The sequence below is a fragment of the Xenopus tropicalis genome, chromosome 1 (assembly GCF_000004195.4).
Source record: "Xenopus tropicalis strain Nigerian chromosome 1, UCB_Xtro_10.0, whole genome shotgun sequence".
Lineage (NCBI taxonomy): Eukaryota > Metazoa > Chordata > Amphibia > Anura > Pipidae > Xenopus > Xenopus tropicalis.
In genome coordinates, this window is record NC_030677.2 from 88,559,237 (window position 1) to 88,583,689 (window position 24,453).

The 24,453-nt window shown below is 43.0% G+C and overlaps 1 protein-coding gene across 1 annotated transcript in view; it reads right to left on the reverse strand.

Annotated features, from left to right (window-relative positions):
* ccni (cyclin I) overlaps positions 1-24,453 on the reverse strand; it is a 77,006-nt gene that overhangs the window by 49,825 nt on the left and 2,728 nt on the right. Inside the window, exon 2 of the mRNA NM_001005690.1 lies at positions 8,591-8,747. Within this exon, the coding sequence (NP_001005690.1) occupies positions 8,591-8,704 (114 nt within the window). The 5' untranslated portion in view covers positions 8,705-8,747. The remainder of the gene's footprint in view (positions 1-8,590; positions 8,748-24,453) is intronic.

Here is a 24,453-nt window from a genome sequence, read left to right on the forward strand (position 1 = left end):
CACAAGGAGATATACAGCACACTACCCCTATTATAAAACTTACTCATAGGCTGTGGCTTATGGCACTGCATAAATTAGGTATTTTTAACTAAACCCACCACTGCTTTCACCTAGGCTCACCCTTTGGAATCACAACATAGTAACATAGTAAGTTGGGTTGAAAAAAAACGTACGTCCATCATGTTCAACCACAATGCCTATATATAACCTGCCTACCTACAAGTTGATCCAGAGGAAGGCAAAAAAACCCCATCTGAAGCCTCTCTAATTTGCTGCAGAGGGGAAAAAATTCCTTCCTGACTCCAAGATGGCAATCGGACTAGTCCCTGGATCAATTTGTACTAAGAGCTATCTCCCATAACCCTGTATTACCTCACTTGCTAAGAATCCATCCAGCCCCTTCTTAAAGCTATATAATGTATCAGCCAGTACAACTGATTCAGGGAGGGAATTCCACAACTTTACAGCTCTCACAGTAAAAAATCCTTTCCGAATATTTAAATGGAACCTCCCTTCTTCTAAACGGAGTGGGTGCCCTCGTGTCCGTTGGAAGGACCTACTGGTAAATAAAACATTAGAAAGGTTATTATATGATCCCCTTATATATTTATACATAGTTATCATGTCACCTCTTAAGCGCCTCTTCTCCAGTGTAAACAGACCCAACTTGGCCAGTCTTTCTTCATAACTGACACTTTCCATACCCTTTACCAGCTTAGTTGCCCTTCTCTGGACCCTCTCTAACTCAATAATGTCCCGTTTGAGCACTGGAGACCAAAACTGAACAGCATATTCTAGATGGGGCCTTACCAGCGCTCTGTAAAGGGGAAGAATAACCCCCTCCTCCCGTGAATCTATACCCCTTTTAATACAGCTCAAAACCTTGTTTGCCCTTGCAGCTGCTGCCTGGCATTGCTTGCTACAGCCAAGTTTATTATCTACAAGGACTCCAAGGTCCTTCTCCATTATGGATTTGCCTAGTGCAGTCCCATTAAGGGTATACAGGGCTTGCATATTTTTACATCCCAGGTGCATGACCTTACATTTATCCACATTAAATCTCATCTGCCACTTAGCTGCCCAGATTGCCAGTTGGTCAAGATCCTGCTGCAGGGATGTCACATCCTGGATAGAATTGACTGTTCTGCAGAGTTTTGTGTCATCTGCAAACACTGATACATTACTCATAATACCCTCCCCCAAGTCATTTATGAACAAGTTAAACAAAAGTGGACCCAGTACAGAACCCTGAGGGACCCCACTGTGAACCTTATTCCAAGTAGAGAACGTACCATTAACAACCACCCTCTGTACCTGATCCTGTAGCCAGTTTTCAATCCATGTGCAAACGACTTCACTAAGACCAATAGACCTTAGTTTAGAAAGCAGTCGTTTGTGGGGAACGGTATCAAATGCTTTGGCAAAATCTAAATAGATTATTGTCACGATTACGCCACTTCAGACGCACGTGACTTTAGGCATGCCACTTCAGACGCACGTGACTTTAGGCGTGGCTGTCTAGAGGGTCCCCTGCTCAGTCTCACACACCTGACACACAGGTCAGACTAGCATCACAGCACCCCAAAGACCAACCAACGCTCAAAAACTCATACACAACTTGCTGCCACCACTCTCATACTTCTTACACTGGCGATGAGAGATGCCAAGCACACTGGTAGAGAAAGGGTTAATGTAAAGAACCAACACACACACTCTCCTTACCAGCAGTCACAGGGTTAATCAGCACACAGCATACAGAGGGCTAAGGCACACAACACAGTTACACACTCGGAGGTTAGGTACGTTTTAGAGCATCAAGGACAAACTTATTAAATTTTATATTTAATATTATAAAAAGTATAACAGTGCAAGTTTAAAACAAGATGTTACAAAAAAGGACATACGGTAAAACAAGTACAAACAGTTTTAAAATAAAAGGGAAAAATATAGAAGTCCTATACTATACCAAGTAAAGTCCTTCTAGTCCTGGAGGCAAGGGGAAACCACAGGATAAACTTCCAATAGAAATTGGTCCTCCACAGAATATCAAAGTATAGTCAGAAGAGCTGACTATTTATCCCAGTTTGCAGGGGATCTGGACACTCCCCCCTCCCTCAGGAATGCAAGGGGCGGGGCCATTAGCAGGACACAGTGTGAGTTTTATGGCCTCCTGTGTATGGACTGAGTGTATGGGACTGGTCCAATGATACCAATGTCCATAACTTCTTGTGGGAACATAATAGAAAGATGAAATTAGATTCATCAATTCTAAATGATCCCACCGGTCCCATACAGACTAAACATGACTACTGTGTGACCTGCCCCTGCCCAGATACTCCTATCTAACAAACCGAGTGCCCAAATCTAGTCATGTTTGGACTTGTATGAACGGCCGTAGTAAATTACACATATACTCAGGTTTTGGTACCTCTAGTATAAATGGTATGGGTTCTGGGACAATAAATGTTTGTGAGGTTGGGTTATGGTGTGACCTCCACATCACCTATGATGGGTCAGTGTGAACTCTAATTCACCCCCATGTGGGCTTTCACTCCCCCACATGGCATGGCTCTTATCAGCCAGGGATTAGAGCTGGGCATTCCAGGATGTGAGGCCTTTACACATGGCTGGTTCCAGACCCTAGTGACCAGAGGCCTGTTATACATCTGTTTCTGGCACATTTCTGGGAGATTTTGGGATATCTTGGCCTGCTTGATTAACCCTTTACAGGCCTATATCATGACAATTATATCTACTGCATCCCCACTGTCCAGCTTCTTACTTACAAAAAAAGCAAATGGCACTCAGGACTACAAACAAGGGTAAAACCCTTTTAAAAGTTTTATTGCGGAGGTGCAACGTTTCGGGGCAATGTGACCCCTTTATCAAGCTTGATAAAGGGGTCACATTCCCCCGAAACGTTGCACCTCCACAATAAAACTTTTAAAAGGGTTTTACCCTTGTTTGTAGTCCTGAGTGCCATTTGCTTTTTTTGTTGCTACAGTGTATTTGGAGGGTGCCGATCCCTCTAGCAGTGTGCACCGGACATAAGAATTTTTTGGAGTGTTAGGATGTGCGGATAAGGTCTCTGTGGTCCAGCTTCTTACTTACCTCATCATAAAAAGCAATTAAATTGGTCTGACATGACCTGTCCTTCATAAAGCCATGCTGATTACTGCTCATAATGGTATTCTCCAGTACATAATTTAGTATGTGATCCCTTAACAAGCTTTCAAATAACTTGCCCACCACGGATGTCAAACTTACAGGCCTATAATTGCCAGGCTGAGATCTTACTCCCTTTTTAAATATAGGAATAACATTCGCCTTCTTCCAATCCCTAGGTACCATACCTGATGAAAGAGAGTCTGAGAATATCAGAAACAAGGGCCACTGTAATTCTGCCCCTAGCTCTCTCAGTACCCGAGGGTGTATTCCATCTGGCCCAGGTGCCTTGTTTACATTTATCGTGTGTAACCCTTTAAGCACCATATCCTGTGCCAACCACTGTGAAGTTGGAGCTGAGGCAACAGTGCAGCTATTGGGTGGGACTTGGCCCACTGGCTCCTCTACTGTATACACAGAAGAAAATAACTGGTTAAGCACATCTGCCTTTTCTGTATCCGCTGTAACCATATTGTTACTATAACTCAATGGGGCCACACCCTCAACCTGCATCTTTTTACTATTATTATACTTAAAAAACTTTTTGGGGTTAGTCTTGGCCTCGGGCGCGATGCGCTCCTCATTTTCTATCTTTGCCTTCCGGATTGCTGTTTTACAACACTTGTTACAGTGTTTATATTCATTAAACGCAGCTACTGTGCCCTCTGACTTATATTTCTTAAAAGCTTTCCTTTTTCTCCCTATTAACTTCTTTACCTCAGAGTTAAGCCACATAGGGTGATTCTTAACACTTATTAATGGAATGAATTGAGAACAGTAATGATTTAATATCATTTTAAATGACAACCATTTCTGCTCTGTGTTTTTATCAGAAAACATAATGCCCCAAACTATGCCCTGAAGCGCTGCCCTTAAGGAGCTAAAATTTGCCTTCCTAAAATTCATTGTCTTTGTTGCCCCCGTGTAAATTTGTTTCCTGCACCAAACATCAAATGAAATAACATTATGGTCACTATTACCCAGGGGTTCAACCACTTGCACATTTGCTATACGTTCTGGGTCATTAGAGATCACTAGATCTAGTATAGCATGGTTCCTGGTTGGCTCCTCAACAACCTGCGACATAAAGTTGTCATGCAGCAAGTTTATAAACTTGTTCCCAGTTACTGTCCTGGCAGTACTATGGCTCCAGTCAATATCAGGATAATTAAAATCCCCCATTATTATCACTTGCCCCAAACTAGCAGCCTTTTCTATTTGCAACAGGAGCTGGGCCTCCTCCTCCTCACTTACATTAGGGGGTCTATAGCATACGCCTACAATTAGTTTGGTAGATTCTTTACTATCTGTGAGAAGCTCAACCCATAAGGATTCAGCTCCCTCTGTTACCCCCATCACTTCCTCTTTAATATTTGCTTTTAGTTCCTGCTTAACGAACAGACACACCCCTCCTGCTTTTCTATTGCCCCTGTCCCTCCGAAACAATGTATAACCCCCAATATTAACAGCCCAGTCATGAGACTCATTCAACCAAGTTTCAGCAACACCAATCACGTCATATTTCCGCTCCAGTGCCAGTACCTCCAGCTCTCCCATTTTACCAGTCAGACTCCTTGCATTGGTAAACATACATTTAATACTGGTACCAGCGTGAGAATGACGTGTAAACAACTTAAGGGCCTCCCTGCCATTATCAGTATCCCGAAGCAAGTCTCCTCCCCCATTTTCCCTTACTATGCCCGCTACCTCATCTATCCTGTCTACCACCGAATTTCCCGCTGCACCCTCCCCCCCCACTCCTAGTTTAAAATCTCCTCCAGCCCTCTAGCCATCTTTTCCCCCAAAGCAGCTGCCCCATCATCATTGAGGTGCAGCCCATCCCTGGCAAAGAGCCTGTAGCCGATTGAGAAATCAGCCCAGTTCTCGAGAAACCCAAAGCCCTCCTCCCTGCACCAATCTCTCAGCCACGCATTAATCTCCCTAAGCTCCCGCTGCCTTCTTAACGTTGCTCGTGGCACAGGTAATATCTCTGAGAAAATTACCTTGGAAGTCCTCGCCCTCAACTTCTCGCCTAGCTTTTTAAAATCGTTTTTGAGGACTTTCCCCCCTCCTCTAACTTTGTCATTGGTACCTATGTGTACCAAGACCGCCGGGTCTTCCCCAGCCCCTCCCAACAATTTGTCCACTCGTTCCACCACATGCCGAACCCTAGCACCAGGCAAGCAACACACAGTTCGGCATGTAGGGTCTTTGCGACAAATTACCCTATCCACCTTTCTAATAATTGAATCCCCTACAACTATAGCCTGCCTTCCCTTCCTAGCACTACTCCCCCCACCTGTATTAGAGGTGCCGGCTCCCAGGGTGCTCTGAGAGTCAGCCCAGCTCCATACATGCCAGCTCAGAGCTGTCTTCCCCAGCATCTTCACCTAAAGCGGCAAATCTATTGGTTTGTACAAGCAGTGAACCAGCCCCCCTACCCCTGCGTCCCCTACTTCCCCTCTTTACTGTCACAAATTTGTCTCCCTCATTAACCTCCACTGTCCCTTCTCCACCCCCCACTACACCTGCCCCTGCCAGTGGTTGCTCAGTGAGCCTCCTGTTCTCCCACATGTTTGCAGCTGCCCTCAGTGCTGCTAGTTCCCCCCTTAGATTCTGCACCTCAGATTCCAAGAGGAAAACCCACCTGCATCTCTCACGTGAATGCTGCATGGAACTGCTGCTCCAGGACCACATACATGCGACAAGATGCACACTGAGTAACACCAGCAATCATACTGCAACTCATATTGCGACTGGGTACTTACAGTCTCCCGAGTGCAATCCCTTGTATAGTGCCTTTTAAGTTTCAAACACCTTTTTGTTTTTAACGCTTACTAAACACTTAATTTACATGCAATACTTTAGATTACATGCAACACTCGCTTAGCAGCTCCCACACTCGCTGTGCAGTCAGAAACTTATAGAGGTTCAAACCAACAACAACCTCATTCACCTTACTCAACTGCCCCAATTTCAGATCTGGCCCCTAGCAGGTATAAAAAGGCTCAGGGACATACTGATCTTAGAAACAGACCTTTACTGACTAATATTAAACTGTACCAACTGAGGGAGGCATTTGTAGACCAATTTCGGGAAGCATCCCTAGTTTACGAGAATTATCCCATAGAAAATGTACTGACTCAAGAGTGCCCCCCCAAGCTGGTCTCTCGACTCTACTCTTTACTGATCTGGGTCTCACAGGCCCCCTTCCACAGAACCTACCTCAAATGGAGGTCACTGTTAGATGACCTAACAGCCGAGCAATGGGAGGAGGCGCCTGAGAACTTTTGATATCCTCAAGAGCCTACTTGAGGCTGGCATGTAGGCTGGCAGGACAATCATGGCCATTATCTGTGTACCGTGGCTATTGGTCAGTTCAATGATCAGACATTTAGGGGCAGATTTATCAAAGTGTGAAATTAGAGATGGCCATTTTTTACCAATTTATTTATCAAATGGTGAACTCTAACATTCAAACACTGATAAATGTTTCTGAAAATCCCACTGAGAGAGTGGGGAAGTTTTTCTGCAATCAGCTCTAATTTCACACTTAAATCTGCCCCTAAAAATTTGTATGTATGTATGATTTGTTGAATGCAGCCAAAGCCCTCATCCCCAGGGCCTGGAAAAATACAAACCCCCATCTAATACAGAATGGAAATACTTAGTTGAAGAAACAAGAGAGTAAGAAGAAATAGCCCACTTAATTCACAACAAGGTATCAATAAATCGGGCAACATGGCCACCATGGATAGAATTCAATAGGTTAATATATAATATAAATTAACAGTTAATATATGATATAAATGAACAGTTGTGATAAAATGGAGATATGAAAACCAGTTGTGAGTGTGAGAAGGTCACTGAAAGAGAGAGATGTAACTAACTATACCAACAAAATGATATTGATTATATGAGCAGGAATAAGAAATTACTTGTTATATACCCTGTAAGATACGAAAGAGTTTGTCACTGTATTTGCAATGCTTCCTCCCCCTTTTTCTTATGTACCCCCCCAATTTGAATGTTTTAAAATGTATGTATGTATTTATAAAGTGCTACTTATGTACGCAGAACTGTACAGTAGAATACAGTAGAATAATAAATGAATACAACAGGTGATTATTAAAATAATAGATAAATACAATATATGAAAATAAATACAAATAAATACAAGGTACAGTTGCAATAAGAATCAAAGAGTCAAGTAGATGGCGGTCCCTGAGCCATAGAGCTTACAGGGCAGGGATGTGCAATCTAAATCTGCAAATGCACCATATCTGACAGCATGTGCTAAATTGGCAGATGATGAATAAAGAAGCACCACAGTTCCTCTGTACCATGTACTGTCACTCATACAATATTCATCCGATAATGGAAGACAGTTTTTGCCACTCCATTTTTAAACCACATCCATATTAACACTAACATTTTTAAGACCATATCCAACAAGTAGTTGGTGCTCACTGCAGGGATATCACCCATCACTCTTATGTAAAAAAAAAAGTTTATTAACAAATATTGATTAATGGAGGGCACTCTATTATCAAATTAATATTTTTTTGGTGCACAAAAAGTACCCCCATACAGGGTAACTAAATCAATGCCTTTTACATAAATATGGGCTTGCACACAAAAAATACAAGAGCAAAGTGGTATTGTTAATAAATATTTTCTTTTTATATAGCAACTTTCAAAATAGTTACAAAGCCAAATGTAATCAATACATGTAAAAATCTTTTAACATCATCATACAATACATACTACCAAAATTCTGCACAAGGAGAAAAAGGATCACAGGTTAGGGAATACAAATGAGAATTACCCCAATGTTTCGGCACAGAAGCTTTTCTCAAGGGGGAATACTTTGCTGTTGTATTATTTGTGTGCCAGCCCATATTTATGTAAAAAAAATAATAATAAATTCATTAAGTCATAATTAAGCCATATGCCTCATTCCCCCCTGTAGATAAAACAGGAACCCCAACATATAATTATACAATTTAGGACAGGGTATGGCACACAGAGGCATTGTATAGCAGGGAGAGTATGGCACACACAGGCAGCCCAGATTTGTGGTGTGAACAACCTAAAGACTTGCTGGTGTGAACAACGGATGGGAATATAGGTGTGAACAATACAGGGGCTTACAGGCAGGCCCACATTTGTGGTGATGCCAGAAAGGTCCGTGCCTAGGGCGGCAAACACTTAGGGGCCCCACCGAAGCACTGCCATACAGGATTGGCCAGTGCACTGCTAGGCATAGACCATACCACACATGATTACCACATTGGCCTATAATAATAGTGTATTAATAGTAATAGAGTACATCTGCTTTTTATTTAATTACAAAAGTATTATTATTATTCACATGTACATAAAAGAGGTGACAATAATAATATACATTGCTTAATATACTTACCTGGTTGATCTGGGTTTTTTGCGCATACACCTTCCATATCTGGGCTTCCCTAGAGACTGCCCTTTCTAAAAGAAAGTACAGTCTCTGGCTCTCCAGGGGCCCTGAAAACTTCATGGTACCCCTTGGATACACCTGCCACCCAACCAGATACAGCTACCTGAAAAACAAAACATATGTTGAACCTATAAACAGAAGTACATTGTGTGCTAGCGATGTATCATCTAACTATTGTTGAAAGTATCTGTGTGGGAAAATAGGAAGATAATTCCTTTGATAGTCAAAAATGAAATATTGAAACCAGCAGCTAGCCTCTTCACATGTCTTTTAAATCTGCAAGAATGTCACTTGAAACTGCATATCCACTACTATTAAGCATACTGAGTTTTAGTAGATATTAGTAGTCCAGTCCAAAGGTCCTCCTATAAATAATGCAAATAATGTGAACTCTAAATGAGTAAAAGTGTAAGCAGGAATCAAGTAAGGTGCAGTATGTGCAAAACTGATAAAACCCACTAAATGGCTGTAACATATAGTTACATAGGGTTGAAAAAAAGACCAGAGTCCATCAAGTTCAACCCTTCCAAGTAAATGCAGCACACACAAACCTACACTGACCTATCTATACACTCACATAAACTATATACACCAACATCAATTCTAACTGAAGATTTTAGTATCACAACAGCCTCACAACAACAGTATCACAACAACAAATGCTTGTTCAAGAACTCATCCAGGCCCCTCTTAAAGGCATTAACAGAATCTACCATTACAACATCACTAGGAAGGGCATTTCACAACCTCACTGCCTTCACCATGAAAAACCATTCACGCTGCTTCAAATGAAAGCTCTGTTCCTCTAACCCAGGGATCACCAACCTTTTTATTTTTCCAGCGTTTGAGCCACACTCAAATGTAAAAAAGGGCTGTGCTCTCTCTGTCTCTCTCATATATATATATATATATATATATATATATATATATATATATATATATATATATAAAGTCCAGGAGGATCAGGCACTCACGTATCAGAAGTAAGGATGCCTGGGTGCAGAATTATAATAGAGATAATACAAAAAGGTACCCCGCACTCACAGGACTTATAAGAAAATAAACAATTTTTATTGGTCAAAAAACTAACGTTTCGGCTGCTGTGCCAGCCGAAACGTTAGTTTTTTGACCAATAAAAATTGTTTATTTTCTTATAAGTCCTGTGAGTGCGGGGTACCTTTTTGTATTATATATATATATATATATATATGAGAGAGAGAGTGTACAGTATACAAAGCAGTCACTCACGTCACAGAAATCCAGCTGGCTTGGGTGCAGTTCAGAATGAATCCACAACTTCACAACAATGGATCCATACTCTTGGGTTTATGGTGAAAACAATGGTTTGTTTATTTGGTGGAGACTAATGTTTTGGCTAATCCACTAGCCTTTGTCAAAGTGCAAACAACAATACATACCCTTTTCTTAGATTAGTTGCTGCGAGTGAGTTCCAGTCTTTTCCTAACAAGCAAGTTTCTAGAGATTTCAACAAGGGAGCAAATTAGCACTTCAGCACAAGTCAGCACTTCATAATTCCCAGCGTTTCCAATGAAAATTTTAAAACAATAGCAGCACCTTCCCACCCAATGAGTTTTCCTTTTAGCGGTTCCAATAGTTTTGAATGTATCATCGCTCGAAAAAGGGTCTAGTAGCAATTCAGAGCGATATGCAATGCAAAGTAGTATTCTCGGTTTAGATACTGGAGATTCATATTGTTCTTTTTTTTAAAAATTACAGCAACTAATCTCTCAGTGAGACATCAGCCTAAAAATGTGTAGTGCCAGGAAAGATGTGAAATTATGTCAACAAACGTCACTGAAGTGAGACAATGTAAATAAAACCATCACACTCCATTGTTTGATGTGTAAAACCAATCATAGTGCATTTTTAGAGGTGCTAAAAGGTGATCACACATCTCAATATTGATCTAATTCAGAGAATACTACTCACAACTGTAACAGAATAGTAGCAAATAAGTATCACTTAATGATGCAGCAGTAACTGTTACATTATAGCTACAAAGATACAAAGGAGCACCTGCTAAGTAGGGAGCAGGGATAAGAAAGATGGAGGAACCCCTTTGTAGTCTGTAGAGTTGTGGTGACAAATAGTCGACCCGCACCCTTACCTTCACTGAGGAGGTGGAACAGGGCAGGCATGCGCCTATGAATAGACGCAGTTAAACCTGGAAGTGGGGTGTCAGCTAGGTCACAGGTGGGGAGGGAGGCATAACCCATAACCCGCTTTTGATGTTGAGTAGGACGTGGGCCGGACCGTACATCACTACAGTAGAGTTGCAATGTCCTTAGCTGCAAACAAAAATCTTTATAGTTTTTAATTGGTAGCATTATAGAATGCCAGATAGCCTAATTATGCTGTCATTGTAGAAGCATCTACTCAGCAGTAAAAGACACTCCAGTATACCGCTAGTCGTGCCCAGTATTGCTCCAGCAATTGACTCTCAGCTACTGTACCAGTATTTGCATACAGAGGTAGCGCCCATACTGTGTTAGTAATGGTCCCCATTAGTCAGGGGGTAGTGCCAAAACCTACCAATTGTTTTATTATGGCATGCATTATAAAAACTTTCATAATCAGGAATAAGTGCTGGATTCTAGGACCGGTCTGTCACCTGTGGTATGTATCAAGCAGGGATATAAACTAGCAGCCCCAAGTTATTACCCATGTCTGAGGCCTCAGTAGTACACAGAGACATCAACACAATCTCGTCCAATTAAATATGCTAATACTTCAGTAACATAGTAACATAGATATTTAGCGTACTGTTAAGGATAACCAACTAAACCAAAAAAACAATTATACCTACAGTAAAGAAATAGCTAAAGGTACCAAGCAATATGCCAACCATTACAATAAAGAATAGTGTAGAACCGAAAAGTGTGAGGAAAAGCAAAATTTTATATACCGATAAAGGGCATACAGTTGTGTACATATATTGATCCAATTAAAAAATTAAAGGTAGCTCCTTCTTTAGTTATGTCCTCAAGTTCAATTTCATGTCCAATAAATAGAAGAGCTAAGTATATATAATACAAAAAAGAGGATTCTGCAGTAATAAAGACTCCTAATACCTTGTCAAAAATTACATATTGGGATGGAGAATGATGGTAGGACATGGACATCATCACACAGAGCTTAGAAAAAAAGATGTATAGGAGATTAGTTAATTTAAACCATAGGGACTGATGTTATTAAGTATATGGATCCACTTAAGTTCACGTTGTAAGAGGAGCCTCTCACGATTACCCCTTCATGGGGGATTTGGGATATGGTCAATGATCATGCACCTTAGACTGGATAAAGTATGTTCGTTTTGTAAAAAATGTAATGCAACAGGGATATCTGCTTTGCCAGATGAGAGTGCTGTGCAAATTGTACAGCGATGGTTTGCCATCTTGTCATGGAAGTTACATAGTTACATAGGGTTGAAAAAAGACCAGTGTCCATCAAGTTCAACCCATCCAAGTAAACCCAGCACACCTAACCCACACCTACCAATCTATACACTCACATACATAAACTATAAATACAACCACTAGTACTAACTGTAGATATTAGTATCACAATAGCCTTGGATATTTTGATTGTTCAAGAACTCATCTAGGCCCCTCTTAAAGGCATTAACAGAATCTGCCATTACCACATCTCTAGGAAGGGCATTCCACAACCTCACTGCCCTCACCGTGAAAAACCACCTACGCTGCTTCAAATGGAAGCTCCGTTCCTCTAATCTAAAGGGGTGACCTCTGGTGCGTTGATTGTTTTTATGGGAAAAAGAACATCCCCATCTGCCTATAATCCCCTCTAATGTACTTGTACAGAGTAATTATGTCCCCTCGCAAGCGCCTCTTTTCCAGAGAAAACAACCTCAACCTCGACAGTCTCACCTCATAGTTTAAATCTTCCATCCCCTTAACCAGTTTAGTTGCACGTCTCTGCACTCTCTCCAGCTCATTAATATCCCTCTTAAGGACTGGAGCCCAAAACTGCACTGCATACTCAAGGTGAGGCCTTACCAGGGACCTATAAAGGGGCGAAATTATGTTCTCATCCCTTGAGTCAATGCCCTTTTTTATATAAGACAGCACTTTATTTGCTTTAGTAGCCACAGAATGACACTGTCTGGAATTAGACAACTTGTTATCAACAAAAACCCCTAGATCCTTCTCCATTAAGGATACCCCCAACACACTACCATTCAGTAGATAGTTCGCATTTATATTATTTCTACGAAAATGCATAACTTTGCACTTATCAAAATTGAACCTCATTTTCCAGTCTGCTGCCCAGTTTTCTAATTTTGTCAAATCGCTCTGCAAAGCGGCAGCATCCTGCATGGAACTTATAGTTTTGCACAATTTAGTGTCGTCAGCAAAAATAGAAACAGTACTCTCTATGCCCTCCTCCAGGTCATTAATAAACAAGTTAAAAAGCAAAGGACCAAGGACTGACCCCTGCGGTACTCCACTAACCACTTTGGTCCAATTAGAAAATGTTCCATTTACAACCACTCTTTGTACTCTATCCTTCAGCCAGTTCTCTATCCAATTACAAATATTATGTTCTAGGCCAATATTCCTTAATTTGATCATTAACCTTCTGTGAGGTACTGTATCAAATGCTTTAGCAAAGTCCAAGTAGATGACTGCCATTCCAGCATCGAGGTTCCTACTCACCTCCTCATAAAAGGCGACTAAATTAGTCTGGCAAGATCTGTTACGCATAAAACCATGCTGGCACAAACTAATAGTATTGTGAACTGCAATGTATTCAAGTACCCTATCCCTTATTACCCCTTCCAAAAGTTTTCCTACTACTGATGTCAGACTAACAGGCCTATAGTTTTCAGGCTGAGAACGGGATCCCTTTTTAAATAACGGCACCACATTAGCAATCCACCAGTCTCTCGGCACCATGCCAGACCTCAATGAATCCTGAAAAATTAAGTGAAGAGGTTTGGCAATCACAGCACTCAGCTCATTTAATACCCTGGGATGAATCCCATCCGGCCCTGGACCTTTGTTTACCTTTACATGTTCAAGTCTCTTTTGAATTTCCTCCCTAGTGACCCATGCGTCAGTAGCTAAATTACTAGAACTGGGCATATTAAAAGGGAAGCCTTCATTATCTGGCTCCTCAGATGTATAGACAGATGAAAAATAAGAGTTCAAAATTTCTGCTTTTTCCCCGTTCTCATCAACCAAATTACCCCCCCCCCCCCCCCGTGATAATAAGGTTCCCACCCCTTCTTGCTTCATTTTTTTACTATTCACATAATTAAAAAATAATTTTGGATTCTTTTTACTCCTAGCTGCAATATCTCTTTCCATTTCTATTTTAGCTTGCTTGATAGCTTTTTTGCATGCTTTATTTGCTTCCTTGTACCTGATGAAAGTTTCTGCTGTCCCAGCTAACTTGAATGCCCTAAAAGCACGTCTTTTCTTACCAACCTCAACACTAACACCTTTATTCAGCCATAGAGGTTTTTCTTTGCGATGCCTCTCCTTGCTTACAAGGGGGATATACTGTTGTGTATACCTGCAAAGCAATGTTTTAAAGATGTTCCATTTTCCTTCTGTGTCTAACCCCATGAAAAGCCTTTCCCAGTTGACACATTGCAGAGATGCCCTTATACTGGCAAAGTCTGCATGTTCAAAATTGAGCGTTTTAGTTACTCCCTTATAGAGCTGTCTCTGCAGCATTATCTCAAAGGAGACCATGTTGTGATCACTGTTCCCCAAATGCTCACCCACACAAATGTTAGCGATGAGTTCATTATTATTAGAAATCACCAGGTCCAAAATAGAGTCATTCCTAGTAGGTTCTTGAACCACCTGAAATAAAAAGTTGTCATTTAGCATATTTACAAACCTACTAGCTTTTTCTGACTTAGCCACCCCATTACACCAGTCAATGTCCGGATAATTAAAGTCACCCATAATAACAACTTGACCCAGTTTTGAAGCCTCCTCCATTTGCAACAATAGCTGGGCCTCATCCCCCTCATCTATACAGGGTGGTTTATAGAATACACCAATGACCATTTTCTTTGTGACCTTCAGCCCTACTGAAATTTCTACCCAAAGAGATTTGACGTTTTCATTGGTAATGTCTTTATTACATGGCTTTAAATCTGACTTTACGTAAAGACAAACCCCATCCACCCTTTTTAATCTCTCTGTCCCTCCTAAAAAGTGTATAACCATTTAAATTCACAGCCCAGTCGCATTTATCATCCCACCAGGTCTCAGTGATACCTATTAAATCATAATTTTCAATACATGCAATAGCTTGCAGCTCCCCTAATTTACCCGACAAGCTACGCGCATTAGCCAGCATGCAGCGGAGATTACTACTTCTCCCTCTGATGTTTACATTAGCTAACGGAGAGTTAGAGCTAAGGCAAATATGAGACTGTTTTCCTTGTAACGGAAGCTCCTTATCTGATAAACTATATGCCCCCCTCACTCCTCCCCCACAACCCTTTGCTAGTCCCCCTGCCCCGTCTACACTAATTTTCCCATAGAACTCTAGCTCACCCACCCCCCCCTTGTCTAGTTTAAACACTCCTCCAACCTCTTAACCATTCTCTCCCCTAGCACAGCAGACCCCCTTCCATTGAGGTGCAATCCGTCACGGCTGTATAGCTTGTACCCCAAGGAAAGTCAGCCCAGTGCTCTAGGAACCCAAACCCTTCCTTCCTACACCAAGACTTTAGCCACGCATTTAGCTCCCTAAGCTCCCGCTGTCTCCCTAAACTTGCACGTGGCACCGGCAAAATTTCTGAAAAAATGACCTTGGAGGACCTTTGCTTAATCTTAGAGCCTAGATCCCTGAACTCACTCTTTAAGGTCCCCTACCTACCGTTCATTTTGTCGTTAGTACCGATATGTACCAAGACAGCCGGGTCATGCCCAGACCCTCCCAATAATGTGTCGACCCGATCAACCACATGCCGAACCCTGGCACCAGGAAGACAGCAAACTGTCCGGTTGAAGCGATCCACTTGACAGATTACCCTGTCCACTTTCCTAATGATCGAATCCCCTATAACCACCATCTGTTTAGGCCTAGCTCTGCTCTCCTCCCCACCACTACTAGAGAAACTGGTCTCCCGGCTGTTAGAGAGATCAGCCTCATCTAGAACCGCCAGTCCAGAGTTCACACTCCCATCTTCTTCACACAATCTGGCAAATCTGTTGGGATGCGCAAACCCTGGAGCAGCCTCCCTTTTCCTTTTCTCCACACTAGATTTTCTAACTGTCACCCAGCTTACTGCCCTATGATCCTTTTGCTGCTCCCTTCCCCCAATACTATCTGACCCCGCTAGTTCTTGTTCAGTTAGCAAGAGACTCCTTTCAAGATTGTTGATTGAACGCAGTGTTGCAACGTGTTCCTCTAGTGCTCTAACGCGAGCCTCTAAAGCAGGGGGCTCAAACTCAATTTACCTGGGGGCTGCAGGAGGCAAAGTCAGGATGAGGCATAAGGGATTTCACAAAAAATTGGCTTTCAAGGGATAATGCAAGGCACGGCGGGCGGGAGCTGCTGATTGCGGAAATGACGTTATGCCATCATAACAGTTATTATGGGAAGACGTTCTGTGTGCACAATTAGCTCCTTAGCAGCTAATTGTGCACACAGAACGTCTTCCCATAATAACTGTTATGATGGCATAACGTCATTTCTGCAATCAGCAGCTCCCGCCCGCCGTGCCTTGCATTATCCCTTGAATCGCAATGAAAATCGCGATCCATTCATTGCTTTTGAGAAGGCGTTGGTGCGGGCCACAAAATATTGTACCGAGGGCCGCAAATGGCCCCCGGGCCGCGAGTTTGAGACCCCTGCTCTAAAGTGGCAATTCGCTCACATCCACAACAGAGGTATGCACTTTGGAACTGTTGTTCCACAACTGCATACATGTGGCAGGCTGTGCACTGTGTCAGACCTTCAATGTTGCTACCACTCATTCTCCCAGTTACAAGAACAGTTAAACAAAAATAGGTGAAAGGACCTGTAGTAAATACCTTGTTTTACCTTGTTTTTAACTCCCTTAGTGTTTAACTCCTGAGTTTATAACTCCACTTAAGAGCCCCACTTCAAGAGCAAACACTTACAGAGCACCTACCACCAGAGCAAGCTCCACTGTAGTGCCAGTGGTTCTATTTAAACAGTCTGTAAAGGTCAACTAATCAAACCACACCCACCTCAAACTGAGGGTAATTACAAAGGAATGTAACCTGTTGTATGCCTATGGATCCCACAAACTTTGTAAATTAGCACCAAAAACAACAATTACTTTTACTTTTGATAAAAAAATAAATAAATAAAACCCAACAGTTAAAAAAAAACACAATGGTTTTGATAAAGTTAATAAAGAATACTTATCCCTTTTTTGTTGAAATGAAAGCAAGTTGATTCAACCAGCCACCAGCCTGTTAGTAAGTTGGTAGTGGTCATTTCAATGTTTATATACCCACATGGGCATTTGATAAAATAGATGGTATACTTTGAAGGGCATGTGACTCAGTGTTAAATTAAGATGGTTTTTCCTTAGTGAGGGGCCCACAATCATCTGTCTGCAGGTTGTGCAGTCCATGCATCTGTAGCAACCCATTTTTGGAGTACCCAACCATGTATGTTGTTGTGTGTCTGCTTGATAACAATGTTGCAGATTCATTTTAACAAGTAGGTGTCCTCAGGTTACAGCCTTTCTTCAAAACCAGTTTAGTTTCCATAAAAATGGGGGTAAGGTCTTGTCCTTTTGTATAACTGACCAAAGGTCCCTCACAGTGTTGCCTATACAAAAAGAGTCAGGAGTATAGGTGGTTAAGAAAGTCAGTCTCATACACTTGGGAAGGTTGGATAGCTTCCTCCAGCAGGGTATTTTGTGACAATCTTAATACCCTATCTCTTGACCTTGCCAGTTCATGTGAAGGATAGCCCCTTTGAATAAATAGAGAAATTTTATTTCCTTTCCCTAATTTCTATTTCCAAGTCACTCTTCACTGCAGCATTCACCAACATTGGGTAATCCCCGCCCCTCTAGGTCACTGGACAGGAAAGTGTTAACACAACATATAAGCATCCCCCCCCAAGCAACTGAAAGGAGGGAAGTTGGTGAAATAAAATTTCTCTATTTCGCAAGTCACCATGGCAACACTTCACCAACATTGGGAATTCCCGCAGCTAAAAAAGAAGGGAGGGACAACAGAGGCTGCTTAATCAATTTATGCCAGAACGTTCAGTGAACGACTGTCTGGAGAATTTTCCTCCCAAATCTCGCCTCCTGGGACTGCAACACGTCCAGCTTGTAGTGTCAAATAAAGGTAGACGCAGAAGACCATCTCGCTGCCTTGCAGATCGCTTCTGGCAGAGCCCTGGCTTCTGCTGCCCAGGATGTAGCCATTGCCCTGGTAGAAGGTGCTCTAAGATCCCTTGGGACCTCCCTGCCAGGCAACTGATACGCCAACACAATATAGGAGACAATCCACCGACTGACCGTCACCTTAGATGGGGCCGAGCCCATTCTTGGACCCCTTGGATTCACAAACAACTTATTTGTTTTCTGCCATGAACTTGTCCGTTCTAAGTAAAGTGATATCGCTCGAACTAAGTCCAAAGTATGCCAAAGCCTCTCTTGTTCAGATTTGGGATTTGAACAAAATGAGGGTAAAACCACCTCTAGCTCAGAATGAAACTGGGAAATCACCTTTGGTAGAAGTCTGAAGACTGGCCTTATGACCACTTTGTCTTCAAACACCACAGTATGAGGTTCTTTAGCTGAGAGGGAGCATAACTCCCCAACTCGACAGGCAGATGTTATGGCCACCAAAAACAACCTTTAATTTTGCATGCCAGTCCGAGGCTTTCTCCAGTGGTTCAAATGGAGTTGACATCAAAGTCTTTAAGACTAAGGGAAAATCCCAGGGAGGAACTCTGGGTTTAAAATATGGATGGTCCCTTGTTTATCAATGCTAATAAGACTGACACCTAGCCCCGCAATGTGCTATTGCTGAAGCCTTTCTTGTATCCAGAGAACAGGAACTTGAAGCACTAAGCTTGAATCAGGATGTCGTGGGTCTAAACCTCTCTCCAGGGTGAAATGCGCAAAACAATTCCACACTATATAGTATTGGGCAGAGGTAGAGGTCTTGATTTTAGCAGTAAGGCCAATAATTCTTCCTGGCAACCTCTTCTTAACAACCCCTGCCTTTCAACTTCCAAGCCATCAAGGATAGATGACATACCTCCTCGCAATAAACTGGGCCCTGCGACAGCAGATTCTGCCACGGAGGAAGCTTCAATGGTGTCCCTACTGCCAATTGCTGAGGCAACGGATACCATGGATGTCTCGGCCAATGGGGAACCACGGCTACAACTAGAGCCTTCTCCCGGTCTATTTTCCTCAATACTCTCCATATCATGCGAAATGGAGGAAATACAGTGGCTTGCAAAAGTATTCAGCCCCCTTGAACTTTTCCACATTTTGTCACATTACAGCCACAAACATGAATCAATTTTATTGGAATTCCACGTGAAAGACCAATACAAAGTGGTGTACACGTGAGAAGTGGAACGAAAATCATACATGATTCCAAACATTTTTTACAAATAAATAACTGCAAAGTGGGGTGTGCATAATTATTCAGCCCCCTTTGGTCTGAGTGCAGTCAGTTGCCCATAGACATTGCCTGATGAGTGCTAATGACTAAATAGAGTGCACCTGTGTGTAATCTAATGTCAGTACAAATACAGCTGCTCTGTGACGGCCTCAGAGGTTGTCTAAGAGAATATTGGGAGCAACAACACCATGAAGTCCAAAGAACACACCAGACAGGTCAGGGATAAATTTATTGAGAAATTTAAAGCAGGCTTAGGCTACAAAAAGATTTCCAAAGCCTTGAACATCCCACGGAGCACTGTTCAAGCGATCATTCAGAAATGGAAGGAGTATGGCACAACTGTAAACCTACCAAGACAAGGCCGTCCACCTAAACGCACAGGCTGAACAAGGAGAGCGCTGATCAGAAATGCAGCCAAGAGGCCCATGGTGACTCTGGATGAGCTGCAGAGATCTACAGCTCAGGTGGGGGAATCTGTCCATAGGACAACTATTAGTCGTGCACTGCACAAAGTTGGCCTTTATGGAAGAGTGGCAAGAAGAAAGCCATTGTTAACAGAAAACCATAAAAAGTCCCGTTTGCAGTTTGCCACAAGCCATGTGGGGGACACAGCAAACATGTGGGAGAAGGTGCTCTGGTCAGATGAGACCAAAATGGAACTTTTTGGCCAAAATGCAAAACGCTACGTGTGGCGGAAAACTAACACTGCACATCACTCTGAACACACCATCCCCACTGTCAAATATGGTGGTGGCAGCATCATGCTCTGGGGGGGCTTCTCTTCAGCAGGGACAGGGAAGCTGGTCAGAGTTGATGGGAAGATGGATGGAGCCAAATACAGGGCCAATCTTGGAAGAAAACCTCTTGGAGTCTGCAAAAGACTTGAGACTGGGGCGGAGGTTCACCTTCCAGCAGGACAACAACCCTAAACATAAAGCCAGGGCAACAATGGAATGGTTTAAAAAAAAAAACATATCCATGTGTTAGAATGGCCTAGTCAAAGTCCAGATCGAAATCCAATCCAGAATCTGTGGCAAGATCTGAAAACTGCTGTTCACAAACGCTGTCCATCTAATCTGACTGAGCTGGAGCTGTTTTGCAAAGAAGAATGGCCAAGGATTTCAGTCTCTAGATGTGCAAAGCTGGTAGAGACATACCCTAAAAGACTGGCAGCTGTAATTGCAGCAAAAGGTGGTTCTACAAAGTATTGACTCAGGGGGCTGAATAATTACGCACACCCCACTTTGCAGTTATTTGTAAAAAATATTTGGAATCATGTATGATTTTCATTCCACTTCTCACGTGTACACCACTTTGTATTGGTCTTTCACGTGGAATTCCAATAAAACTGATTCATGTGATTCATGTTTGTGGCTGTAATGTGACAAAATGTGGAAAAGTTCAAGGGGGCCGAATACTTTTGCAAGCCACTGTACATAGGCGAACATCCTGCTCCAATCTTGAAGCAAAGCATCTACTCACATTAAGAACGGGCAAGGGTTGCTTGAAAAGAATTTCTGACACTTGTGGTTCTGAGCTGATGCCATGAGATCTATTTCAGGACCTCAAATTTTTGAACAATTAACTGGAATACTGCCGGATTTAGACTCCATTCGTTTGGATCTAATGTATTGCGACTGAGGAAGTCGGCCTGAAGATTCTGTACTCCTGGTACGTGCGAGGCGGTCAAACCTGACAAATTCTGCTCTGCCCAAATCCTTATTGGAGACATCTCCCTCATCAGACTTGGACTTCTGGTCCCTCCTTGCCTCTGGATATAGGCTACAGCTGTAGCATTGTCTGACCTGACGTTTACCCACTTTTGGGATATTTTCTGGGAAAAAGCTAATAACGCTTGATTTATTGTATTTAACTCCAGGACATTGGAGGAAACACCGCAACGGTCCCACTGACCTTGAGCGGTATGGTTGCCTAGGACTATCCCCCAACCTGATTCCGAGGCATCCGTGGTGATGACTAACCACTCTGGTTCTGCAAGAGGAAGTCCCTGTGACAGATTCTCTGGGACAAGCCACCAATTCAGACTGTGTTTAACTTCTTCCGGCAAATGGAGATACTGACTCAATCTCAGGGGACTGAGAGCTCCTGACCGAACCAGGAAATTTTGAAGAGGCCTCATATGCCATCTTGCCCATTTCACCATCTGTATGACAGAGGACATCAGGCCGAGCACCGACATACACATTTTCACAGACACCCTGGACCAATGCCCCAGGCACTGTACTTGTTCCATTATCTTCTGGATTTTGTCCAGTGGAAGGCAGACTAAGTTGTCTAACATATTGAGATGTGCTCCCAGGAACACCAAGTTCTGTGTTGGAGAAAGACAACTTTTATGCCAATTTATGACCCAGCCAAACTGCTGCAGTCTGCATATGGCTCTGTTTCTGTTCCTGATTGCCTCTGCTTCTGTCCTCGCCACCAAGTATATCGTGTATCGTCCAAGTAGTGGTAAACTGCGATCCCCTCCTCTCTTAAGATTGAAACAATTGTCACTAGTACCTTGGAGAAGGTTCTGGGCGAAGTGGACAGACCAAAGGGTAGACACATGAACTGTACATGATGCTGCCCCACCGCAAACCGTAGAAACTTCCTGTCTGCTTCGTGCACGGGGACATGGAAATAGGAATCTTTTAAGTCGAGGTTTAATAACCACGCTTTTGGAGGAACTGCGAGGATTATGTAAGCCAAGGACTCCATCTTGAACCATCTGCAATAGATGAACTGGTTCAACGGTCTGAGATCCAGAACCGGTCTCAAGGCTCCTGAGGACTTCCGTACCAGAAAAAGCTTTGAGTAAAACCCACATCTCCTGGACGAGTGAGGAACTTCCTCCACTGCCCCTGATTCTCTGAGCGCATCTACATATTCTTGAAAAAATTACTTCTGCTTGCGGGATTTTTGGAGGTATAGATTTCCGAAAAACGTTCCATCTGGGTCTTTCTTGGAATTCTAGCTGATACCCTACTCGGACAACCTTTAAGACCCAGGAATCTCTTACTGCTGAGGCCCAGACTCCATGAAAAAGCTGCAACCTTGCGTCTATCCTCAAAGTCTGGACCGGCTGAACTTCATTGCGACTTTCCTGAGGTTGGAGTGAAGGTCGAGCTCTTTCTGGCTGTCTGTCTTCCTTCACCCCGCCTGGACCTCCAGTATGACTGTTTGGCATACGACTTCTCAGACCTGGAGAAGCCATCCAAGGCTTCAGCCACAGTGCTCGTCTTGAGGCCACCGAAAAGGCCATGGATCTCGCCGACAATTTAACTAAATCCAATGAAGCGTCTGCGATAAACTCCGTTGCCAACTTCATCTCAGAGAGCATCTCTTTCAGATTGGAGGTAATTGCAGTCTCCAGATTATCTAGCCAGACCTTCATAGTCCTGGAGGTTGAAGTTAAAGCCACTGCCGGTCTGCAGGCTGCCCCCGCTGCCACAAATGAATTCTTTAGATTAAATTCCAAACGTTTCTCCATTGGATCTTTAAATGCTGCAGCATCATCCATGGGAAGAGTAGTCTTTTTTGCTAAACGAACTACCGCAGCATCCACCTTGGGAGGGCTGTTGCACATTTTGGAAAATGCCTCATCCACCGGATATCTCTTCTCAAACTTCCCCTGTACCAACACCTTTTTCTCTGTCACCTTCCACTCTGCGGTGATTAACTCCTTGATGGACTCATGAACTCCTCCGTTAAGGTTAAAGCCTTCCTCAAAGCTTTAACTAGGCTGTCTATAGCTGCAGAATCCAATGTGGTCTCTTCTTCTGACAAAACTTCACCTTCCTCCGATATGAAAGACTGACCCTCTCTCAGGTCATACAACTCTTCCTCCAATACTTCCGACAAAGAGTCATAAATAGAATCTCTCCCTCTCTTTGATCTTTTTGCAGTCAGGGAAGAAGAAGCTTCTTGAATCCCTTGCACCACTGCTTGCTTTATAAGGGAAACAAGTGCATCAATTTGTGGTATTCCAGCTTCCTGAGCTTCCCCCAATGGTTGCTGTGTATCTGCAGACCTTCTAGCTTGAGCAGATTCTTTGTGAGTTTCACGGTTGGCAGGGAGGCTGAAATAAAAATATTAGCATTAATCTCCTGCTTAGGTACTTTCCCAGCCAAAACCCCGGAGCATTTCTTACCGGGGACCCTTAGGCTTGCGACCCCTTCCCAGAGATAGGCTGTTCCATCATAGTAGCTGCAAAAAGAAGGAAATCCATAAACATCATGCTTCCCAAATGTAACAAACGTGGGTACAGTAAAGTAGACTTACATAAGCTTGCAAGTCGTTGAGATTCAGTCAGACGCTCACCATTCAGTCAGACGCTCACCAGACGCTTCACGCCAAAATGCAAAAATAGGCGCCTAGTATGACGCCAGAGGCGCGCACCGCATTCAGCGCGCCAACATCCGCCTCATTTCCGTGTTGTGGAACGCACGCGAGCTTGTACTTCCGCGTTCCGGCGGCGCAACCACGCGGCATAAGTTTACCCGCTGACACCATGGCAACCAGCACAGTTGCGGCTTCCTCCGGTACCGAATCATACTGGCGCAACCCAGAATCTCTACAGACTGCGCAAAACAACGGTCCATTGCCGCGGTCGGTCTTCCTTCAAAGCAGCTGCCCTTTCTCCCGGGAGACTTCAACACGCTCTCTGGTAAGGAGCGCCTCACCAGTGACCTGGACAGGAAAAAGACTAGGTGCTGTGGGAGGGGGGGATGCTTATATGCTGTGTTAACACTTTCCTGTCCAGTGACCTAGAGGGGTGGGGATTACCCAATGTTGGTGAAGTGCTGCCATGGTGACTTGGGAAACCAGGTCATCCAGTTGGACAATAAATTGGTCCCTGTTGGTGTTATTTCTAACCATGTCCATCATCTGGAAATATGGAATACTCTTAAGTAAATGTGGTGGGTGTCAGGAACTCCTGTGCAGTAGTGTGTTCCTGCAGAATTAGGCTATTTGCCATTCTTTAATACTACGAATTAAAAACTATAAAGATTTTAGTTTGCAGCTAATGACCATAGAAACTCTACTGACTATGAAGGGGCTCTGACCTTTTGTCTAAACTTCCTTGGTCTATCCTTTCCTCCCTCTTTCTTATCTGTGCTCCCCACGTAGCAGGTGTTCCCTTGTAGCTATAATGTAACAGAT